Below are 19881 nucleotides of genomic sequence, written 5' to 3' on the forward strand. Positions count from 1 at the left end.
AAAGCCTTCAATGAATGTCTACATATCATGGAGTCATCGAAAACTTGCCTCATGTGAGTCGTCCGTCCAACTTTGTTGATGACGTGAACGTCATGTTAGGGAGATAACAGAGGATATCCAGATGTGTTATAGATTAACTCAACATATTTGGATTAGTGTTTTCAATCTTTTTCGAAAAATACGTCCAAAAGAAGTGACAGCCAGCTCGCAAAAGAGATGCCTGACAACATCACCGAGGACCCTACTTTCATCATTTCATCAAACGCATCATTGGTGACTAGACTTGGGTTCAAAAATATGACGTTGCAACGGTTCAACAGCTCAATAGACAGCACTCCAAAATGAGCCGAAACCAAAAACCTACGCCACGTGGCATCTGTGTCGATTCAAAGGTATAAAGTTCAAGGATTTGTCACCATGAGAAAAAAAGAAGTCAATAGGAGTTCCTTCGGACTGAGTAGGCAATTGAGAAGTAAAGTCCTCTCTCGATGAGCTAAGACATAACTCTGGAATTCACATATCATCCACGTCCTGCCATATGGTGCGGAGGCATGGACAATGACCATCATCTGATGAGTCGGTGTTACGAGTCTACGAAAGAGGAGCATTGACCACAGCGAATACCGCTTTCGATGGAACGATGAGCGACGACATTGACATCGTTCAGCGAATTAAAATACAGCGGCTACGCTGGATAGGTCACGTCTCCGAATGGATGAAAACACGCCAGCTTTAAAAGTACCCGCCGGGAGAAGCAGAGGAAAGGGAAGACCTGCACTCCATTGGAAAGACCAGGTTGACCTCACTACACTTAGAAACTTCAAAGGGTGACAAACAGCGAAAAGGAAGAATGATTTACGCGCTGTTGTAAACTCGACTATAACCGCGTAAGCTGTGACTACGCCAATAAATAATAAGAAGAAGAACAACATAAGCACATCATAGCAAAACGAAATTCAAAGTAAATAAATTAAAAATATTGAATATCCATTTAAAAAATCTTAAATTGTTTATGGTCTTCAAGATATTGAATTCTAAAATTCTAAAGCAAATAGTTGCCCTAGTGCCGAGCCGGCACCCACAAACAGACACTGAGCTTATAGCACTATCAAATCTCCCAAATTGGCGTTGGTGCTGAAACGGAGAACTAAAAATGAGCAATTTCGCTGATTGCATTGCTCGCCGCCACTGACGCTCGGGCTGGCATGTCAAAAATAATTACAACAAACAATCTAGCAGTAACAACAAACAACCGAGTATTCACATTTCGTGGTGCTGACAGCTGGAACCGGATAATTATGAGGAATAACAGAGCATAAACTAAACAATTTTTGGCAAAGAAACGAACGAAATCGTCAGCAATGGCAACAACAGCTCTGAGGACCGTGGCGGCAACAGCGCGAGCGGCAGGGCGCCGAAAGCCGACAGTATGCCAAATTGGATGTAATTAAATTAGGAAAAGGCGCAAATGCGCCGGACATCCGCAACGCGCCAAACACTAATATGATTAGCGCGCGCAAAAGCTTTTGGTGGTTTTAAGGATTTTTGCTTTTCGATTTTTTATCTCGCTAATATTTCGATTGTTTTGTTTGGCTAAATTTGAAATCGAAGCCGAAAACTGCACAAAAAATTACAATATAATTTTCTATGTATTTGCTAAATATTGCACATGAAACCGTCAGGCACTATTTAAATAATACTGGATACAAAAAATAGCTCTCTGTATGGGTACCATTTGAGTTAACGAAAAAAATATTGGACATATTGGATTCAATTTCCGTCTGGTTACGGAAAGGTTTGCTTTTAGTTTAGTAGGATTATCAGGGAATCATCTACTATGAGGTATTTGCTACTGCCACACTCTTAATTCGTACCTGCATTGCCAGAAAATGGGACGTCTGAAGGAAGTCATTGCTCAGAAATGACTAGCTAAGAAATAACCTTTGGAATGGTAACAGGTTGTCATCAAAACGCAGAATATTTGACCTAAAGCGGATCATTCTAACTATGCTGAATAAACTTTCAATTTAATACAAAAATAATGTACATATTTTTACTACCATGTACCTTTTGTATAAACAAGATTTTACAACAACAACTGCTGATACAACAAACGTCTCATATCAATCTTTAAATCACCAACGGAATGATATATCAAACGAACTTGCCATATTCATTGTCTTAAATATTTAATTGCAAGAGTTGGAGGATTAAAAATTCGACGAACCACTGAACATGCACACACTACACAGCCCGCGTGTTGGTCCAAATATTGTTGCATAACTTTGCGTGCCTCCCGCAGTACACGTATGCGGGTTATATACTGGTAGTATGCGTAATTTATCATGCCGCATTATTGGCAACACAGCACAACGCAATATTGCCAAACACGCCGAAAGCATATCAACTCCGCAAATGGCATGCCGACTGCGGTCGCCTCTTGTGAGCCTGGCTGGCGAGGTTACCATCTGTGTCGCAGTATGTGTTGGACGTCACGCATACGCCCCAGTGGCCACATCCATAGGTAGAGAAATAGCCACAGGCTATGCGCGGCAGATACGCGAGCACGCAACACCCGCTTCCATCGTGGTTTGACCCTTTACGCTAGCCTAGGGCTGTCTGGAGGCAATGCGCAAGTTGCCAACATTTTTCCTTACTTTACCATTAGGCAGCATTGTGGGTCGCTTGTTTGCTCTGAAAATCTGCTACTAAATGCAAATATGATAAATGGCGTTGAACTGCAAGGCAAATACTTCAGACTGCGTGCGTGTGTATGTGTATGGCAATGTGTGTGTGTGTGTGTGTGTTTCGTAAGTTATAAAGCCACTCGCTTCGAAGTGTTTGTAAACAAAGTAATTTATGAACATAAGTGAGTCAGTGTGAGTGTATGTTTGCAGGTGTGTGTTAAGGTACAGCGAACACATGTTTTTCGTTGGTTTTTAGTCGTCTAATATGCTTACGAAGTGTCTCACGTGGCAGAGTGGGAAAGTATTTATTATTAAAGATTATAAGACAAAAGGTTCAACACTTTAGCAGTGCCGTTATTTGGTACATAATCTTAGAGAAAAATTCAATTTAAATTGTAAGTAAGAAGGGTTGCCAGAATTTCAAAGTTTCAACTAATTTAAATACATATGTAAATCACGATTTTCAGAAAGAAGGAGAAAAAAATTTTGTTCAGCATTAAAGCTCACTTTTGGGTACGTTAATAAACAAAATTGTCTCATGTAGAGTTAAAATAACCCACAAACCATTGCTGAGACGCCTTTTCAACCCCTAAAAGTCTCTCTAACTTTCGATCTCTAAGCAAAGTAAATCATTGGTCCATATTTCTTCAGAAATGGAGTAATCTATTCTGAATAGTATCCAGTGAATAGATGTTGATCCTGATATGCAGACACTAGATCAGAAGCCTTTTGACCTCTAAAAGGATAAGATCAGAATGGCCGCTAGAATAGCCAAGGAAGTCTATGGAGGTAGTCCACAAGGTGGTGGGCTATCTCCGCTTCATTGATTATTAATGATGAGTAATCAGCTAGGAAGCTTGGACGGCAAAGCGCTTAAGATAGGGGCATATGTGGACCATATTTCCGTCTTAATAACGGCAGTATTATGGCCACCATTCTCAATTGAGTTCAGAATTGGGCTTCGCAATCGTGTCCAGAGTTGAAACCGCAGAAACCGAATCTGCTTATGTTCACAATGAAGCACAATATTCCTCTACGGTGTTTCGGTCCGATAAATGAGACACAGCTGGTCTCTCAAGGACCGCACCAAGTACCTTGGGGTAGTTTTGGGCAGAAAACTGTTGGAAAAGCGCAAGTTGGAAGAAATTGTGAGAAAAGCTAGCAAAGCTTTATATGCGTGTAGGCAGATGCTTGGCACAACCTAGGGGCTCTCTTCCTGGTACCATACAGCTATTATAGGACCAATTCTGCTTTACTGTGCGTATTATGGCGGACAGAGAAACGGAAACCAACCTACCGGAAGCCAATGAAAAGCGTTCACTCCGCTATGCATAATGAGAGCTTTAAGAACTCTCACGACGGCTTTTGAACTCTTAATAAACCTGCCACCTATAGACCTCTTCGCTGAAAACTGTGCAGAGAATTCGGTGGGGCAACTACTGGCTGCAGAATAATTTACATATGGATGCCTGAAGGCAAAGCTCGGTGGGTAATGACGGTTTGACAAGCACCGACTACATGATCCCACTTTTCAACTGGGAAAGAAGGTTCAAAGTAAACATAGAAAAAGATGCCTAGCGTAAAGGTATGTTAGCTCCGCTCAACACTGTAAACATTTATAAGGATGGCTCGAAAGTGGACAATGGAGTAGGTGCAGAGATATACTGTCCAGATTTAGGCAACCATTGAAGTTGCCGGACCACTGCAGTACATTTCAAGGTAATGTTTTTGCTATTACGAAAGGAGCACTGCTGGCCTGAAAAGCACCTGCAGGCAATTCCAGAGTCAACATCTACGTACAAACCAAGAAGAAATCAAAGTAGTAATCTCGAATCGCATATCGGCTAGAAGTTCGTTGTGTAACAGAACAACACTGGAAAGTGTTTCCAGAAACAAGCAACTTCACTTCTACTAGCTGCCAAGTCACAAAGCAGCGAGGGCAATGAAATAGTGTGGACGGGATTGCCACGCATGGTGTACGGCTAACACCCGCGAAAGTGATCAACATTGGGAAACACATGAATAGTCTAGTATACCACGATCTAGAAAGAAACATGATAAAGAATCAAATTCCTATGAAACAAGCTTCCTGGGTACAAAACTGTAAAACTCACGTGCAAAAGGTGGATCGGAAGTACACAAAATAATTATTTATAACATTATCGGAATACTAACTGGTCACTGTCTGGTGGCGACACACGCCCACAGAATGAGACTAACAGATCGAGAAAACTGCAGAAAATGTTTACAGCAAGGCACCAGGGAAGCGATGGAGCATCTCTTGTGCACTTGTTCCACGTTAGCAACACTACGCTGTAAGCATCTAAGCTTCCCAAGGTACGTTACACTGGATAATGTATCGATAGTGAAGCCACAGGGTCTGTTAAAATATGCTTCAAGCAGGTCTAAACGCGGCTCGTTGACCTAGCAGATTAACATTACCTAACGTGTAGACTATCGGAATATGAAAAACATGACAAATTATTTTCTACTAATTTTATTGGCAAAATCGTAAAATTCAATTTTTTATAAAAAGTCGCATAAATTTGTCAATGTCTGATTTTTTTCGGCCTTAGGTCATTTTACAGACAATACCTTAAGAAAAAGTAATAAGGTCAAATTTGTAGCTATTTCATATAATTTTATTTCAGTTTTCTAAAAAAATAACGGTTACGCGAATCTCAAAAAAACCTTTCCATAGAAACAATACTCAAGGTCTAAGAGCGCTCACTAATTGCAATATTTTTTGCACAGAATCAATTTGCTTTACTCGAAATGTACAATTAAATGTGCAGTTGAAATGAAATAATAATGAAATTTCAAATTACCGATTAAAAATGCATTGAAAACATTCCGAGCGCCATTAAGAAGGACATTAGACAATACAAGCGGAGTTGGACGGACGAAGGAGAACGCTAAGGAGCACTCAAACATGCAAATGGTCCAATGGATTGAGGATGCTAGCAGCGAATAAACAATTTAGCGATTTGAATGCCAAGCTGGTGGACGGACAATGGCCGAGTGGAAGCGGAAGAAAAGCATTGCGGACACAATGGATCACTTGATTGGGTAATCAGGTGCAGGTAATTGGAAATTGATTGTGCATGCAAAACAATACTTGCGTCTAACAAGTGAACAATACACATTGAAGCTATGCGCACTCTCACACACACACACTCAAACTTAGTTAGAATAACAATTATATTCTACGTAGAAATCTATAAGCTATAAATAAGGACAAGAAATGTAATTAGATTCAATCGCATTAATTTTGGTTAAGTGGCTAATCATTGTGCTTGTACCGTTATCTAGTCACATTCAAATATTTTATGTGGTTTTCGAGATTTTGCTGAAATACTTGAAATATTCTGTGGTGAAATATGCAAAGGTTTGTGAAGAATTTCTAATGAATATATTCAGCTAAGCTATATTAGATGAAGCGAATTTTAATGCCATCTAATATTCCGAGAAAAAAATACATAGTGTTGATGTGAACCATTTTGTTTCGTACGTTACTCCCAAAAATGGTCGTTGGCTTTTATAAAGTCTCCATATTGGAGCATTTCCGAAGCCCACAAAACTAAATTATCCAAAATACTTAAAGTAATAATACTGAATAATTAAGGCATACTTTTGGTAAAGAAGCGCCACAAACAATGCAGTTTTCAACCAAGTTTACAAATTCCGTAAACTTAATTTCGGCCCTCTGGTTGGCTTTGCTCGTACACCATATAAATTAAGAAGCATTCTGATAGATGGTTTAGAATCTGTATTTGCTGTTGAATAAGCACGATCGAGTTAAATGGCATTAGAAATGTAGATGTCGTACTAAAAAAACTTTTAAAATAGGTTTAAGATTGCTTGAGTCAGTGTTATTTGAGCACGTGTCAAAGATGGATAAAGAAAATATTCTCCCTACTTTATAGTCCCAAGCAAATGTGAGTAATTTTTATACTCTCGCAACAAAGTTGCTAAAGAGAGTATTATAGTTTTGTTCACATAACGGTTGTTTGTAAGTCCTAAAACTAAAGAGTCAGATATAGGGTTATATATACCACAGTGATCAGGGTGACGAGTAGAGTTGAAATCCGGATGTCTGTCTGTCCGTCCGTCCGTCCGTGCAAGCTGTAACTTGAGTAAAAATTGAGATATCATGATGAAACTTGGTACACGTATTTCTTGGCTGCATAGGAAGGCTAAGTACGAAGATGGGCAAAATCGGGCCACTGCCACATCCACAAAATGGCGGAAACCGAAAACCTATAAAGTGTCATAACTAAGCCATAAATAAAGATATTAAAGTGAAATTTGGCACAAAGGATCACATTAGGGAGGCGCATATTTGAACGTCATTTTTTTGGAAAAGTGGGTGTGGCCCCGCCCCCTACTTACTTTTTTGTACATATCTTGAAAACTACTATAGCTATGTAGACCAAACACTATAGAGTCGTTTCTTTTAGGCATTTCCATATAGAGTTCAAAAATGGAAGAATCAGATAATAACCACGCCCACCTCTCATACAAAGATTATGTTGAAAACACTAAAAGTGCGTTAACCGACTAACAAAAAACGTCAGAAACACTAAATTTTACGGAAGAAATCTCAGAAGGAAGCTGCATCCAGGCTTCTTTTAAAAATTGAAAATGGGCGTGGCGTCGCCCACTTATGGACCAAAAACCATATCTCAGGAAGTACTCTACCGATTTCAATAAAATTCGGTATATAATATTTTCTTAACACCCTGATGACATGTACCAAATATGGGTGAAATCGGTTCACAACCGCGCCTGAAATCTCGATTATCACTTTATCATGCGAGAGTATAAAATGTTCGGTGACACCCGAACTTAGCCATTCCTTACTTGTTATAATTCTGATACTTCAACAAGCAATGTACATAATTTTTGTTTTCTCGTACCCATAGGACACGCTCTGGAAGATAAATTGTCGAAAATATAGAGAAAATAATTGGAAATGCTCAAAACCGACCATCATCTAAGGACTATTTGCATTTCCCAGGTGCTGAGCCTAGTATAGAAAATTATTTGAAACCACTTAAATAAGACTGCTTATAAAAAGGAGCTCGATATACCAAATGTACAAAAGTATCATTTATGATGCTAAAGCGCAAAAAACGTTACTGAAGATGAAAAATGGGTTCCTTGTGGCACATTCAAAAGAACACGCTTCACGATGAACCAGCACAGATGTTGACGGAGACGGAGACAAGAAGAATGCATCAGGTTCTTTGTAAAATATTGTTGGACGAAAGCATGCGCAACGATTGGAGTTTTATTGTGCTCTACCTAATCCACAAAAAGAGAGAGAAGAATAGCCAGTTATTCACCATGCGCCAAATCTTGGAAAAAACCAGTGAAAAGAGTATCGGCACACCCCACATCTTCGTCGAGTTAGTAAAATATCTCCAGTCATCATATTCGCGACTTGTTGGCAGTAACTATGGGCCGCCCTACCAACTAAGCAAAATGCATTTTTTTGAGATTGCATTCACCCATGGAGTTTAATTACAATTTCCGGGAGCTTTTTTGTCACAATGTAGTATATAGCTGTCATACAAATTCAACGAACAAAATAAAGTTCTTATACGAAAAGTTTTCTATTTGTGAAGGGTATTAAAACTTCTGTGAAACCGAAGAAAACGTGTTTCCTTCATTTATATAATGTTGGACAGGTACGAAATCGATATGAGCCAAAAATTATTTATTATTCTACAAGAATATAAAAATAGAATCATTTTTTTATAAATAACTCTTTTCTATATGTTATATTCTTCAATATTTGCACTCCTCTCACTGTATACCGACTAAAAATTGCTTCAGGGAAACCTAAAATTTACTCATTTTTTAGACTAAAATAAAGTTTTTTCAAATGTCACAAGCTTATTAAAAATTTCTTTGATATCTTCGTTTTTGTACAATCATTACTTAAACACAACATAGCAGTTAAATATATTATACATGGATGTATATTTTAATGAAAATTTATTCCTTTCTCAAACCAAAGAATGGCTAACCGACATAGAGTGTAAAATATCACAAATAATTCAAGACCGCAGTTCCATGGCCCACATCTACCTTATATTTACTGCCAACTCGACCTCACACTGGCATTCTGTGTCACTCATTGGTTGGTTACGTATACGCCCCGGGCACCACAAACGCACCACAGACTCGTACGCAATTCATTCATAATTGAATTTACAGGCAAACACCGATTGCAACGCTAGTAAAAACTTTAATTTACATATGTACACTTATATATCTGTATAATACATACATACAGTGTTGCAAGTATTTTTATGCGTGTTTGCAGTAAAACAATTAAATAACAACATTGTTTACAATAAAAATGACAGCTATAAAGTAAAGTGTTGGCAATTGACAGAAGTGGAATTACATTTGCACATCCGTGTGCGTGTGTTTGCACGATGTGTCTCTGACGGTGTGTGTGTGCGTGTCATTAAAATGACACAAAGTAATGAAATTGCCCGTCATCAGGTGGCTACATTTATGAGTTGCTGCTAGTTCATTGCGCCTGGCGATGTGGAGCGGAAAGTGGAAAAATTAAATGCTAGTGATCATACACACACACACACACACATACGAAAATATATTCTTACATACATAGTATATATGAGTTTAATTTTATCGCTTTATGATGCAATGAATTAAAAACTCAAATTTTTGGACAGACATCCTATGGACCAACTATTGCAATTATTCTTATCTTGATTTTCGAGAACTCTTTGAGATTTTGAACATGAACAATGAAATTCCGAAGGTATTTTCCATAAGAGATTATCAGCTTGATTAATCTCAGAATCTTCTCGTGCAGGATTTTCATATCAAAACCATGGATATGGATTACTGGGTCGCCGAGCTTAGTCCTGGCTTACGTTGCTCCGCTCAAATATCATCTATGGAGATATGAGAGGGAAAGGCTCACTGGAGAAGAGAGGCGGTGAGCTTTCTACAAATGAAACTTAGCGAGAAGGATAGTTGCGGAGCAGTACACTGTCGGGGACTATCCAAGATCTCCAGTTTCAGGCTTCCTGACCACACTAGATCTGCTGTTCCAGAGCGCAGTCTCATTCATACTGACTATTCCCTCCAATAGTAGGGCAGCGATATTAGCCTTGAGCTCGCTGACTGTACGTTCAAGACCAGAGAAGATATGTATACACTCCTTATTTCTAGCAAAAAGGTACTACACGATTAGAGAGATTTAAGTGTATGGCCTCAGTGATGTTGCATCAAACGGCAAGCCTGTTTTGCTTGCTAGGACAGGCACTTCAGGCTCAATAACTGCGGAATGGGAACGAGTAGAAGCTCCGTTGGTTTCTTGTGCTTCACTACTGGACTTGTCTTTTTCATGGCCACTACGGTCACTCTTGCAGACGCGTAGACGCTGAATCCAATTTTCCACGGTTTTCAAGCATATGTAAGTCGGCCAATACTGCAGCAATTTCACGTCGCTAGTTTGTGGGCGTAGACCATAACTTTACGCAGCCTCACAAGAAATAGTCTAACAGCGCCAAGTCGAACTACCGAGTCGGCCAAATGACTGGGCTATTTCGTAAGATAACACGTTTTTCGCTTGTGGCACCGTTTTCTTGGAACCACATATTGTTAAAGTCCATATCATCCAATTGAAGCCAAAAGTATTTGGTTATCAATGAATAGTAGCGATATGCATTCACAGTAACGTGCCGGTCTTGATTGTCACGGGCCAATGGCCGACCACGCCGACCCATAAACCACAAAAAATACGTAATTTTTTCGAGATCATTGGTGACATATGGAGTACGTGTGAATTGCTCCCTGAGCAATAACGAATAATTAGCTTATTAACAAAAACATTCAGCCAGAAATGAGCCTCATCGCAGAAGATGATTTTTCGATGAAAATCCGAACCCGATTAACGAGCATAAAACGATGCCGGTGGTCAAGCGGCTTCAGTTCCTATGTCAGTTTGATCTTGTAAGATAAAAGCCGAGATATTTTCACAAAGTTCGCCAAAATGACGTCAAAGAGATGCTCAACGCTTGAGAACGACGCATGAGAGACTGATTTGAGTTTTCTTCAATTGATGCGCTAGCGGCAGCAATAATCTCGCCGCTACGGGAATTTTTTATCTCACGGGCAGGGGAACATTTTGTACTGTGCCTGTGAATTCAAACATTTTCACTAGGCGCATACTTGTTGATCTGACAGGACGATTATGACGACCATAAATTGGACGTAACTGACTCCGAATTTCAGTAATAAGTTTTAAAAACTAATTTTGGTGGATTCTATAATATTTTCGTGATGACATGACAAACCTTACTGAAGAGAAATATCAAAAGAGCGAATATGGTCACAAGGTCAGCAAATACAATCTTCTAGAATAATTGTATTTATTTCATTATAAATACATCGGAAGTTACTTTCTCAAGTTTTAAAGACAACAAACCGCCGCCAAACTAGGTTTGCTAAAACTTTGCGCTGACTAACTTCCACTCGCATCACTTAGCATAAATAACTTACTTACCGACGCAACACCTTCGTCCAATGCAGATTCCAAGCACACTAAGTTCCGAGTTCCGAGTGTGGCAAATGGTGGCCATGAGCTAAATGCATGTCGTCGCTGAAAAGCGCTGCGGAGCACACCAAGAAGGCGGCATAATTTACGCTGCTTAGAAGCGAATGTCAGCTACGCTACGCTTTTTGGCATAAGTTGCGTCAACAAATGTGCTGCTGTGCTGTGTTTATCATAGAAAGGATTTTTTCGCGCTTTTCCACAACATTTTAGCGCTGTCACAGCATCTCTGTCATGTTTCTGTACCGCCAATACCAATGCTACTACATATTCCGGTTCCTTATCGCTGCTTGCTGAGAGCGCGCTTTTCTTCCGGGAAATCGCGCGCCTTGCCGTTCAAACGCTTATCAAGCGCCCGCATCCTCACCATTCTCATTCAGCGCGCAACATTTTATGCATTTCCTAGTGCTTGCGTTTTTCTTAGAACTGCTGCTGTTGTTGTTATGGCGTTTGTCATGCACACGCTGGCATGCTGACACTGCCGCTGTCACCACTGCTGCTGCTGCTGTCATTATTGATGACAAGAAAATAAGCGCGCTGAGCTAAGTACGCTGCCGCAAGCGCTCTTCCCTTGCTTCGGCGCACTTCCTAAGCCGCTTCTTCTTCGAACTATGAGCGTCTTATTTCGGCTGCCACTGTTTCTTTTCTTCATCATTCTACAGCATTTGTCATTAAAAATCCATCTGCAGGATTTTCAAGTGCGCAAAGCAGCTGCTAAATCAGTCAAGTATACAAGATGAAGCAAAGCAAATTTTTCTACTTTCATAACTAACACTCTTCGATGTTACCCTGTAGGAAATACCATAGTGCACTTATGATGTCCGAAAGAAAAACTAGTTTTGGTATTTATCTGAACTTTTGATTGCTTGTTAATACTAGGGGTTGGCAAATCGCCTCAAAAAAAAAAAAAATTTGCTGTAATCACTTACTTTATTCAGGTATTTTGGGACTTATTGCATTTCTTAGCAGTACTTCTGGATATAAATAATATATGTTTTATAAACTTTTAGGTTAGATTAGGTTAGGTCATGGAGTTGATCCAAAATCGATGGATCTGACTCGGGCAGACATTCCTCTTTTATGTTACTCATAAACTCATAAAAATTGATCACCTTCATCGGTCGACGAAGCAATACGAGTTTACCACAAATTTGAAAAGGCGCTAACAATCAAATATTCTAGCAATTACGCAGGATTCACCAAAGGTGTATCAGCCGAGATATTCCAATCTCATTTTGGCATAACCCGGCAGTTGAGAAGAAAATGACATGAATAAGACGTAACTCAGACTTCAACCAATACGCATTACTCGATAAAGAAATGATGTTATCATGTTTCGAGAGAAATGTTGACGTACCTATTTTTTTCATTCAGAATACAACAGATTTAAAGTACTCAATTATCAAATAGAAATGGTAAGTGATTTTTGAAGAAGTTCACACATACCTTTCATTTTTTTGGAAGTTTCTTAAGATGTGAAACGCAGAAAACGTCTTTTCAAGACTTATACCTTCAATAGTATGAAGGAACATGCAGCTCTTTCACATTTTTTAAATTCCTAAGATTGCGCTCTAAGCGGATATCTGGTATCATTCGCATAATCTTATAGACGTACTAAGTATCTTTATAAGCAAAATATTCTTAAATTGTCATAAATCGAATTCTCAAATTTGAATTAGGTCAATTAAAAAAATATACAATATTTTTGAATTAAATTGACGCATTGTTCTAAAATTTGTAGTCATTTCGAAGGTAATTTCATGGTGGGACTCTCGTAGAAACCCATTAAAGCTGTCGCAATCGATTTTCAGAAGAAGTCAGAAATCAGTTGATAATCACTTGAGTGCTGCGACCTATAAGTTGGATACATGAGAGCCTTCCAATATGCTCCCGGAGCTTTATGCGGGTCACTATCGATATGATTTGGCCGACGTTGTGCTAATTTAACACAATTTCTCTCCTTTTGACCTAAATTGGCTGTTTGTAGGCTATCGCTTCCTTCAGAAATCTAATTTGGACAGTACAGATCCGAATCAAGAATGTGACCGTAGCGGTGCAGCTCACGGTAGATTATTCCCAACCGATTCTACAAAATTCGTAGCAAAATATTTCTGACCAACAATGCTGGCTTTGCCACTGTTTGCAACAGCTCCCCACGATTCGACCAGGACTACTTTCGCTTGAGATTATCGCTACTCTTCATCAATATTACCATCCACTTTTGAAATGGAACGATTTTTTTGCAACTGTTACAATATCAGGATAATAAATACCTAGCTTCCCTTCACCCCTATATCAAAAAAAAACTGTAAATATGGCAATGTTTCTCTATGCAGGGGCAAATTTTCACAGTTTCGCAATCAATACACATTAGTTTATAGTAACAAGGTTATATGTGTTATTACAAAGCCTTGGATAGTCTAAAAGGTGATTTCGTGGTGAGATTTGGATTAGGACCATATTCCAAATGTTTCAACTGGGTACCCGCAAGCATAAAAGATTACCTCAGCTAAACGAATGTGATAATACCTGCAAGCATGTATTCTTGACATATATGCATATAATATTATCCCCGAAAATGGATGCGAAATCGACAAATTTCATTCATTACTTCAACAAAAAAAATTCCTCTCGGATAAATGTCATTTATGAATGTGACATATAAACATGTACATGTATGTACATATATGCTATAAGTCAATAAGCACACACTAATCTGCAATTTATTGAAAATTACATATACACACAAATACACAGAAATGAATTTACCGCATAGCTGAATAAGCTACGATAAATCTTTCAATAAATCAATCAACAAATATTTGGATATTTATATTTAAATTCCTTCAAATTAGCGTATTGTGCGTGTACATACATAATTACGTTCAATAAAATTTGTCGTCATTTGCAGATTTTCCAGTTTTTTTCGATTTTTTTTTTTTCTGGTTTGTGCTTTGAGATTCTTTAAGGCGCCAAGAGATTGTGCATGCAGCACAACAATAGAAAATTTGTTTGCTCTGCGCATTGAAAATTTGAAAATTTACATACACACATACCGATGTACATATGTGTGTTTACTGTGCTGGTTAATTACACCTTACAATACCTGTACAATTTCTTGTAATCTCACATATGCTTGGTTGGAAAAATCAGAAAATTTTTCGTCATCGATTCAAAAAAAATCAATATTTGAAAATTTGTATACTTTTCGTGATTTTTCTTTTAATATTTATATAAAAAATAGTTTTTTAACATATCAAATTAAAAATGACCAGCAGCAACATTAACAAAATTATACGCAGCAATATCACATTAAAGGTGAGCCACAATCAACATGAAAAAAATATAATTTCTGACAAAAAAAAATGTTTAATTAATATATTGCGATTTTCTACATTTCGATTTTTTCGCCAACGCCAAACATCTGTGTCACTATCGAAATAGCCGTGGATACTTTCGAAGAATACTTCTGAAATTGTCAACACCTGTATACAAAAAATTTACAAACAATCGCAAAACAACTTCAAGAATGGTGAGTATAATAAGAATGGTGAGGAAATAAAAAAATTGGACATTTTCATTCATTGTTTGTGACCTTTAATAGTGACTAGTTGATAGTGTCCGAAAAAGTTGTGCTCTTGAATCAAAAGTTGGTGGTAAATGTAAGGAAGGGTATATCAAGTGCCTTAAAGTTTTTATTTTCCTAATAGAAAAAACTCTGACAAAGCTGTCAAAAGCTCTGATGAAACCTGAACATATTCGCATTTATAAGATTTTTCTAAATTACTGTACCTCCCAATCTTGATATGTTGTTGTAATGGTATAAAACAGTAACCAGTGCTCGTTAGGATATGACTCCGGTTCCATTCCGATTATGTAGATCCAACTGCCGTGGAATATACACTCTCTTGAGTAATTTTAAAGTGAAGAAAAAGTCGGATTCCTTAAATCTGATTTCAGTTGATTTACGAGGAATAGCGAAATATTATCTAGTGGTTCCAGGATCTTGAAATATGCACCTTAGCTCATACCGAACTCATGCCATACGCTCTCGTTGTGATATGATTCCGGATCTAATCCGATTATGTATAACCAACTATCATGAATTGTACTCTTTCTGGTTTACATTTAAGAAAATATTCAGATCCTTAAGATCAGATATTATTTGTTTGTTTGGGTTTAAAAGTATATGAAATATCATCTAGTGGTTTAGTTTAGTTCAGTTTGAAGTTGATTGACGAGGATTAAAAGTCAGCCGAATATTATCTAGTGGGTCCTGGGTCTCGAAAAATATAATATTACTTCTGTGATATGATGGCGGATCCGTTACGATTACGTAGATCCAACTATCGTGGAATATTATCGTGAGTTATTTTAAAGTTATGAAAATAATCAGATCCTTTAAGATCACATTTTAGTTGAGTGGCGAGATTTAAAGGTCAGCGAAATATTATCTATGGGATCCAGGGTCTCGAAATATAGAACTTAGCTATATATACTAAAAAAAAAGGCAATCCGTAATTCTCATACACAGGAAACTAACGGGTCTAAAAAAGTTAAAGTCAACTCATCACACAAGATATTAGAAGACACTCCCCGTTTTGTATGACTGGCAAAGTCTGAAAAGTATTGAAAAATTCAATATATTATCCACCTATCTCTATCCTTCAATAGCTATAGTCCCTAGATTAAATTTAGAATGTTTACGACATTCATATGTCGAACTAATATGTAAAGAAAGCTTTTTAGTCATAAATCCCTCAAGATATTCTCTCCAAGACCTTAAACATAACTAACACCAATAACTAAACTAAAGGATTCTAAAATCTTCAACTTCTAATTGAAGCTATAATTTGTGCTTTTTCGTAGTTTTCTTCAACGACACAAATCGTTCCGATCAGTAAAAATGTGGTTTCCGATCCCTATTATTTTATTTCCCCAATACCTACCGGCTTCAGTGAGATTATACAAAATATTCACTGCAAGATCTCAAGACTCATTTTTCGCTTGGAAGGCGAAGGTCATAAAATCACCCACCACCAAGGCACCCAGCCATCTAAAAGACTGTGTGACGACCAAGACATCTTTTGGTCTTGATGTTTGTCTACAAAATTAGAGGTGTTTTAATTATCTTCCTACTCCTTATAGATGTAGTATCAGACCTTAATTTAAAGAGGTAGAATAATGAGATAGTCATCGAAAGCCGCGATAAAGGTAGTATCAAGCAAAAAGTATATAGCAAAAGAAAAAAACAGTGCAGAAAAGTTAAAGGTCTACAGTATTTTATGAAATGACTTGGATCACATTGCCACACGAACTCAAGTTTCACTTCTGTTAACTTACAGACCAGAATAAAATCGCCGCAGCGAAACCCGAGAACCGAGGACCCATTCGTGCGCTCAAAATGCAGGAGCGTACACGCGTTCCGCTCAGTATAAATGTAACACGCAGCAAAAAAGGTCCTGCAGCGTCCAATGCAACAGGGACGGGCAGCGCGGCCGCGACGGCCGCAGCTAGCGGAGGGACTGCTATTAACCCCGCAGGTGAACGACTAGCCAGCAATGCGGCAGCAAATAATCGTCGCGGCGCCGTTGCAAATCTGTCTGCACATCGCAGATTGCTGAAATCTTCACCCAACTACAAGATTTATGGTTCACGACGCTTCGGTTCGAGTGCCAGCAGTTCGAATGCGAGCATCTTTCGACGCAACGAAGAGCGACGACGCACTTCTACACAAACCGCACAATTAAACTACTTGCTGCGCACGTATGCAACGCAAGCGAAAGAACGCAAAGCTTTCGCTACGAGCACAATTATGCCGAAGTTTATGGTATCGGCGCGAAATCAACACATGGCTGCACGCGCAACAACGGAATCGCTACCGGCACATGTAATACAAACAGCATCGGCCATACAGCGTGATCTGATGCCCATCAATAGTGTGATAAAAGACCGCATTGCACTCGGTCGCACGCGTTCCAACAAAATGGCGTTGCAAAAGCCGAAAAGCCAGGATCCCATGAGCGGTTGGCATCATCCACCATCGCAGGAACTCTTCCAGTCGCGTTTCAATCAGCGCGGCATCGCCAACACCGAATTGCAGGAGCAATATCGACGCATGAAGACCGCCAATAAAATGCGACAGTTTGAACAGTTGCGTCAAATGGAAAAGCGTAATGCTATTTTGGGTAATGTGGGCAAGAAGCCGGCACGTCAGCATGTCTTAGAAGAGTTCGAGAACAAAATGAAGATTCCTACGTCGAACAAGTCACCGCATCAGGCTGTACGTCATCAGACACCTCAGTTTGAACACTCATATCTGGCACGTGTCACACGTCAGCAGCAAAACGGTATAGCGGATACGGAAACAACGGCATTACAAACAGTTAGCGATGCAGCATCGACGCCCACAAGCCCTACGACGTCGTCACAAGCGGCTAGCGCTGAACAAAACAACGCCTCCACAGCGATGCAAACAATGGGCGAAATGAGTTATTCAACGAATGAAGCATCCACACTCAACGCCGCTGGACCGGCCAACAGCAGTACGCCAGATGCGCCATTAGGTCTGCCAATGCCTGAAATTCCTGAACCTGATGGTTCGGTAACCGTACAAATCAATTCGCCGTTGGCGATCACAAAGAAATCACCTACTTCGCAATGGGCAGGCAAGGCTGCACAACACCAATACACAATGCGTTTCAACCATAGCGCACATTTAAAAAAATTTTGAGAGTGCGAATGAAGACAGTTCTTCGATAATACCCCCTTCTGGAAGTGTAAGATCAAGAGATCCTTTTAGGAAGTGTAAGACGATGATTAACGAATAATAGGCTATGAATAAACACATATGTACATCGGTATATATGTATGTAGGTGAATAGAAGAACGTAGAGAAAAAGAAGGACCGTAGCGTAGCGTGGAAGGTTCAGCAAAGAGACCAAGAATCAAAAAACAAAATCCGATACGATAGCGGTAACGGTAATGTAATAAACTTTTGTCAGTATTGTTCTCTCCGTCACTAAATGAGTGTTTTTCTCTCTTCCAGCGCTCGCATTGTTCTCATTTTCTTCTCTAATGTTGGCTCAGCAATTTGTTACGCGTAAATTTTCCATTGAAAAGAGCAGACGATATAAATTTAATGTTCCCAATTTGGTTATTTATTTATTTTAATTTTTTGGTGCGATAGTCATGTAGTAATATTAGTAAGACTGTGTTCAGGCTGATCATTTGAAATGTTAACGAAAAATTATTATACTTACATTTGATATAGTCGCCGTAAATTGATATGTGTTGTTGCAGTGATTATAATGATTAAATATAATCAAACGATTACAAAAGTGGTTAAAATTATGTTAGTTTTTATTTTTAAGCTGCCACAAATATTTCTCTAACGGAAGCAATTTTGTGAATTGGCTCCTGAAAAAAATATATAAAAAACACAAAATGATATAAGAAATATATAATTTAAAAATTTAATACAAAAGTTAAATCAATTTTAATATTTCCAAGAGATGCGTACTTTTCAATCCCAAAGACGGTAGAAGAAACGTCTGAAGGGAGAAGAAAGATATACCTCTATTTCTTTGCTGAAAGATTCTAAGCATTTCTAAACGCTAGGTTAGGTCAAGTTAGGCGAATAAGCCGATTTTTGAGAAGCTTTAATGTAAGGTTAACCGAACCGAAAACTTGATTCCCATCGTTCAGTTTCTATGGCAGGGGCCCTATTCTGTATCTCGATTCGTAAATGTATTCTATTCGAAAATCGGATCTACTTTATAATTTTTCGAAAGTTGTACCACCCTGCGCCAGAATAAATACGTACAATTTTCGTTTTTGCTTTCTACAACTCAAAAGCTAACGAATATTTTATTCGAAAATTGGCTTGAAAATCCGAAAATCGAGTTACGGAATATAAAAAATGCGAATTCGAGTAAATTTTGTTTCGAATCGAGTTACAGAATAGGCCCCCAGCTATATGCTATATTATAGCCTTAGACAATACTACTGTGATCAAATTGAAAGGTGAATTTTGTCCATTTCATCTCTTGCAAAGAAATCTCCTCCCGTTAAAATACACTTATCTCAACGAATTCTCCAGTCATCATAGCACTTGAAAACCCCTTCTTCGATTCAGCTTTTATATTCTCAATTGAGTAAAAACGGTGCGTGGTTCTTTAAAAATTAGGCAACAAGTCTCTAGAAGCGTATCTGGTTGCAGGCTAACCAGGATATCCAGAAACCAATTTTTGCAATGCAACTAGACAGAAGAAAAAGAAGATATCGAAATGCCGACTAATTATAAAATTATAAACAGCAGAGATCTCTGGTAACGACCGTTTGCTCTTAAATAGTTTAACTGTGTAACCAACATGACTGTCAAGCTTTATAATGATATTCTCAGACTCTGCTATTTTCCTTATCAGTAGAAATGAGTTGAGCTAATTTTGATACCAAAGCTTGGTAAACCTATGCATCTGGTCATTTCCTATCGACCGATTAGTAGGTAGTAATTATGAATTGATATTTTACGCAAACTTCTACTTTAGAAAGCTTCATGGCACAATACCACAGCATAGAAAGCTTAACAAT

The 19881-nt window shown here is 38.5% G+C and overlaps 1 protein-coding gene across 3 annotated transcripts; it reads left to right on the plus strand.

Annotated features, from left to right (window-relative positions):
* The first annotated feature begins 14509 nt into the window (after positions 1–14509).
* Positions 14510–18642, plus strand: LOC108976741. 3 transcript variants are annotated; one of them, XM_018946021.1, is made up of 4 exons: positions 14510–14607; positions 14734–14821; positions 16635–18275; positions 18338–18642. In XM_018946021.1, the coding sequence occupies exons 1-3, from the start codon at positions 14557–14559 to the stop codon at positions 18020–18022; spliced, it is 1527 nt and encodes a 508-aa protein (XP_018801566.1). In that variant the 5' UTR covers positions 14510–14556; the 3' UTR covers positions 18023–18275; positions 18338–18642. The 3 variants fall into 3 exon arrangements, with proteins under 3 accessions (XP_018801566.1, XP_018801559.1, XP_018801576.1); XM_018946014.1 differs by having other exon boundaries at positions 16635–18270; XM_018946031.1 differs by having other exon boundaries at positions 16635–18264.
* The last annotated feature ends 1239 nt before the right edge of the window (positions 18643–19881 follow it).

This window comes from Bactrocera latifrons, unplaced genomic scaffold (assembly GCF_001853355.1).
Source record: "Bactrocera latifrons isolate USDA-ARS-PBARC rearing strain unplaced genomic scaffold, ASM185335v1 scaffold_115, whole genome shotgun sequence".
NCBI classification, from domain to species: Eukaryota; Metazoa; Arthropoda; class Insecta; order Diptera; family Tephritidae; genus Bactrocera; species Bactrocera latifrons.

Coding starts and splice junctions, on each gene's coding strand:
- LOC108976741 (XM_018946021.1), top strand. CDS start 14,557: ATGACCAGCAGCAACATTAACAAAATTATACGCAGCAATATCACATTA. Junction 14,608..14,733: donor GCAGCAATATCACATTAAAG/GTGAGCCACAAT, acceptor CTATCGAAATAG/CCGTGGATACTTTCGAAGAA. Junction 14,822..16,634: donor GCAAAACAACTTCAAGAATG/GTGAGTATAATA, acceptor GTTAACTTACAG/ACCAGAATAAAATCGCCGCA.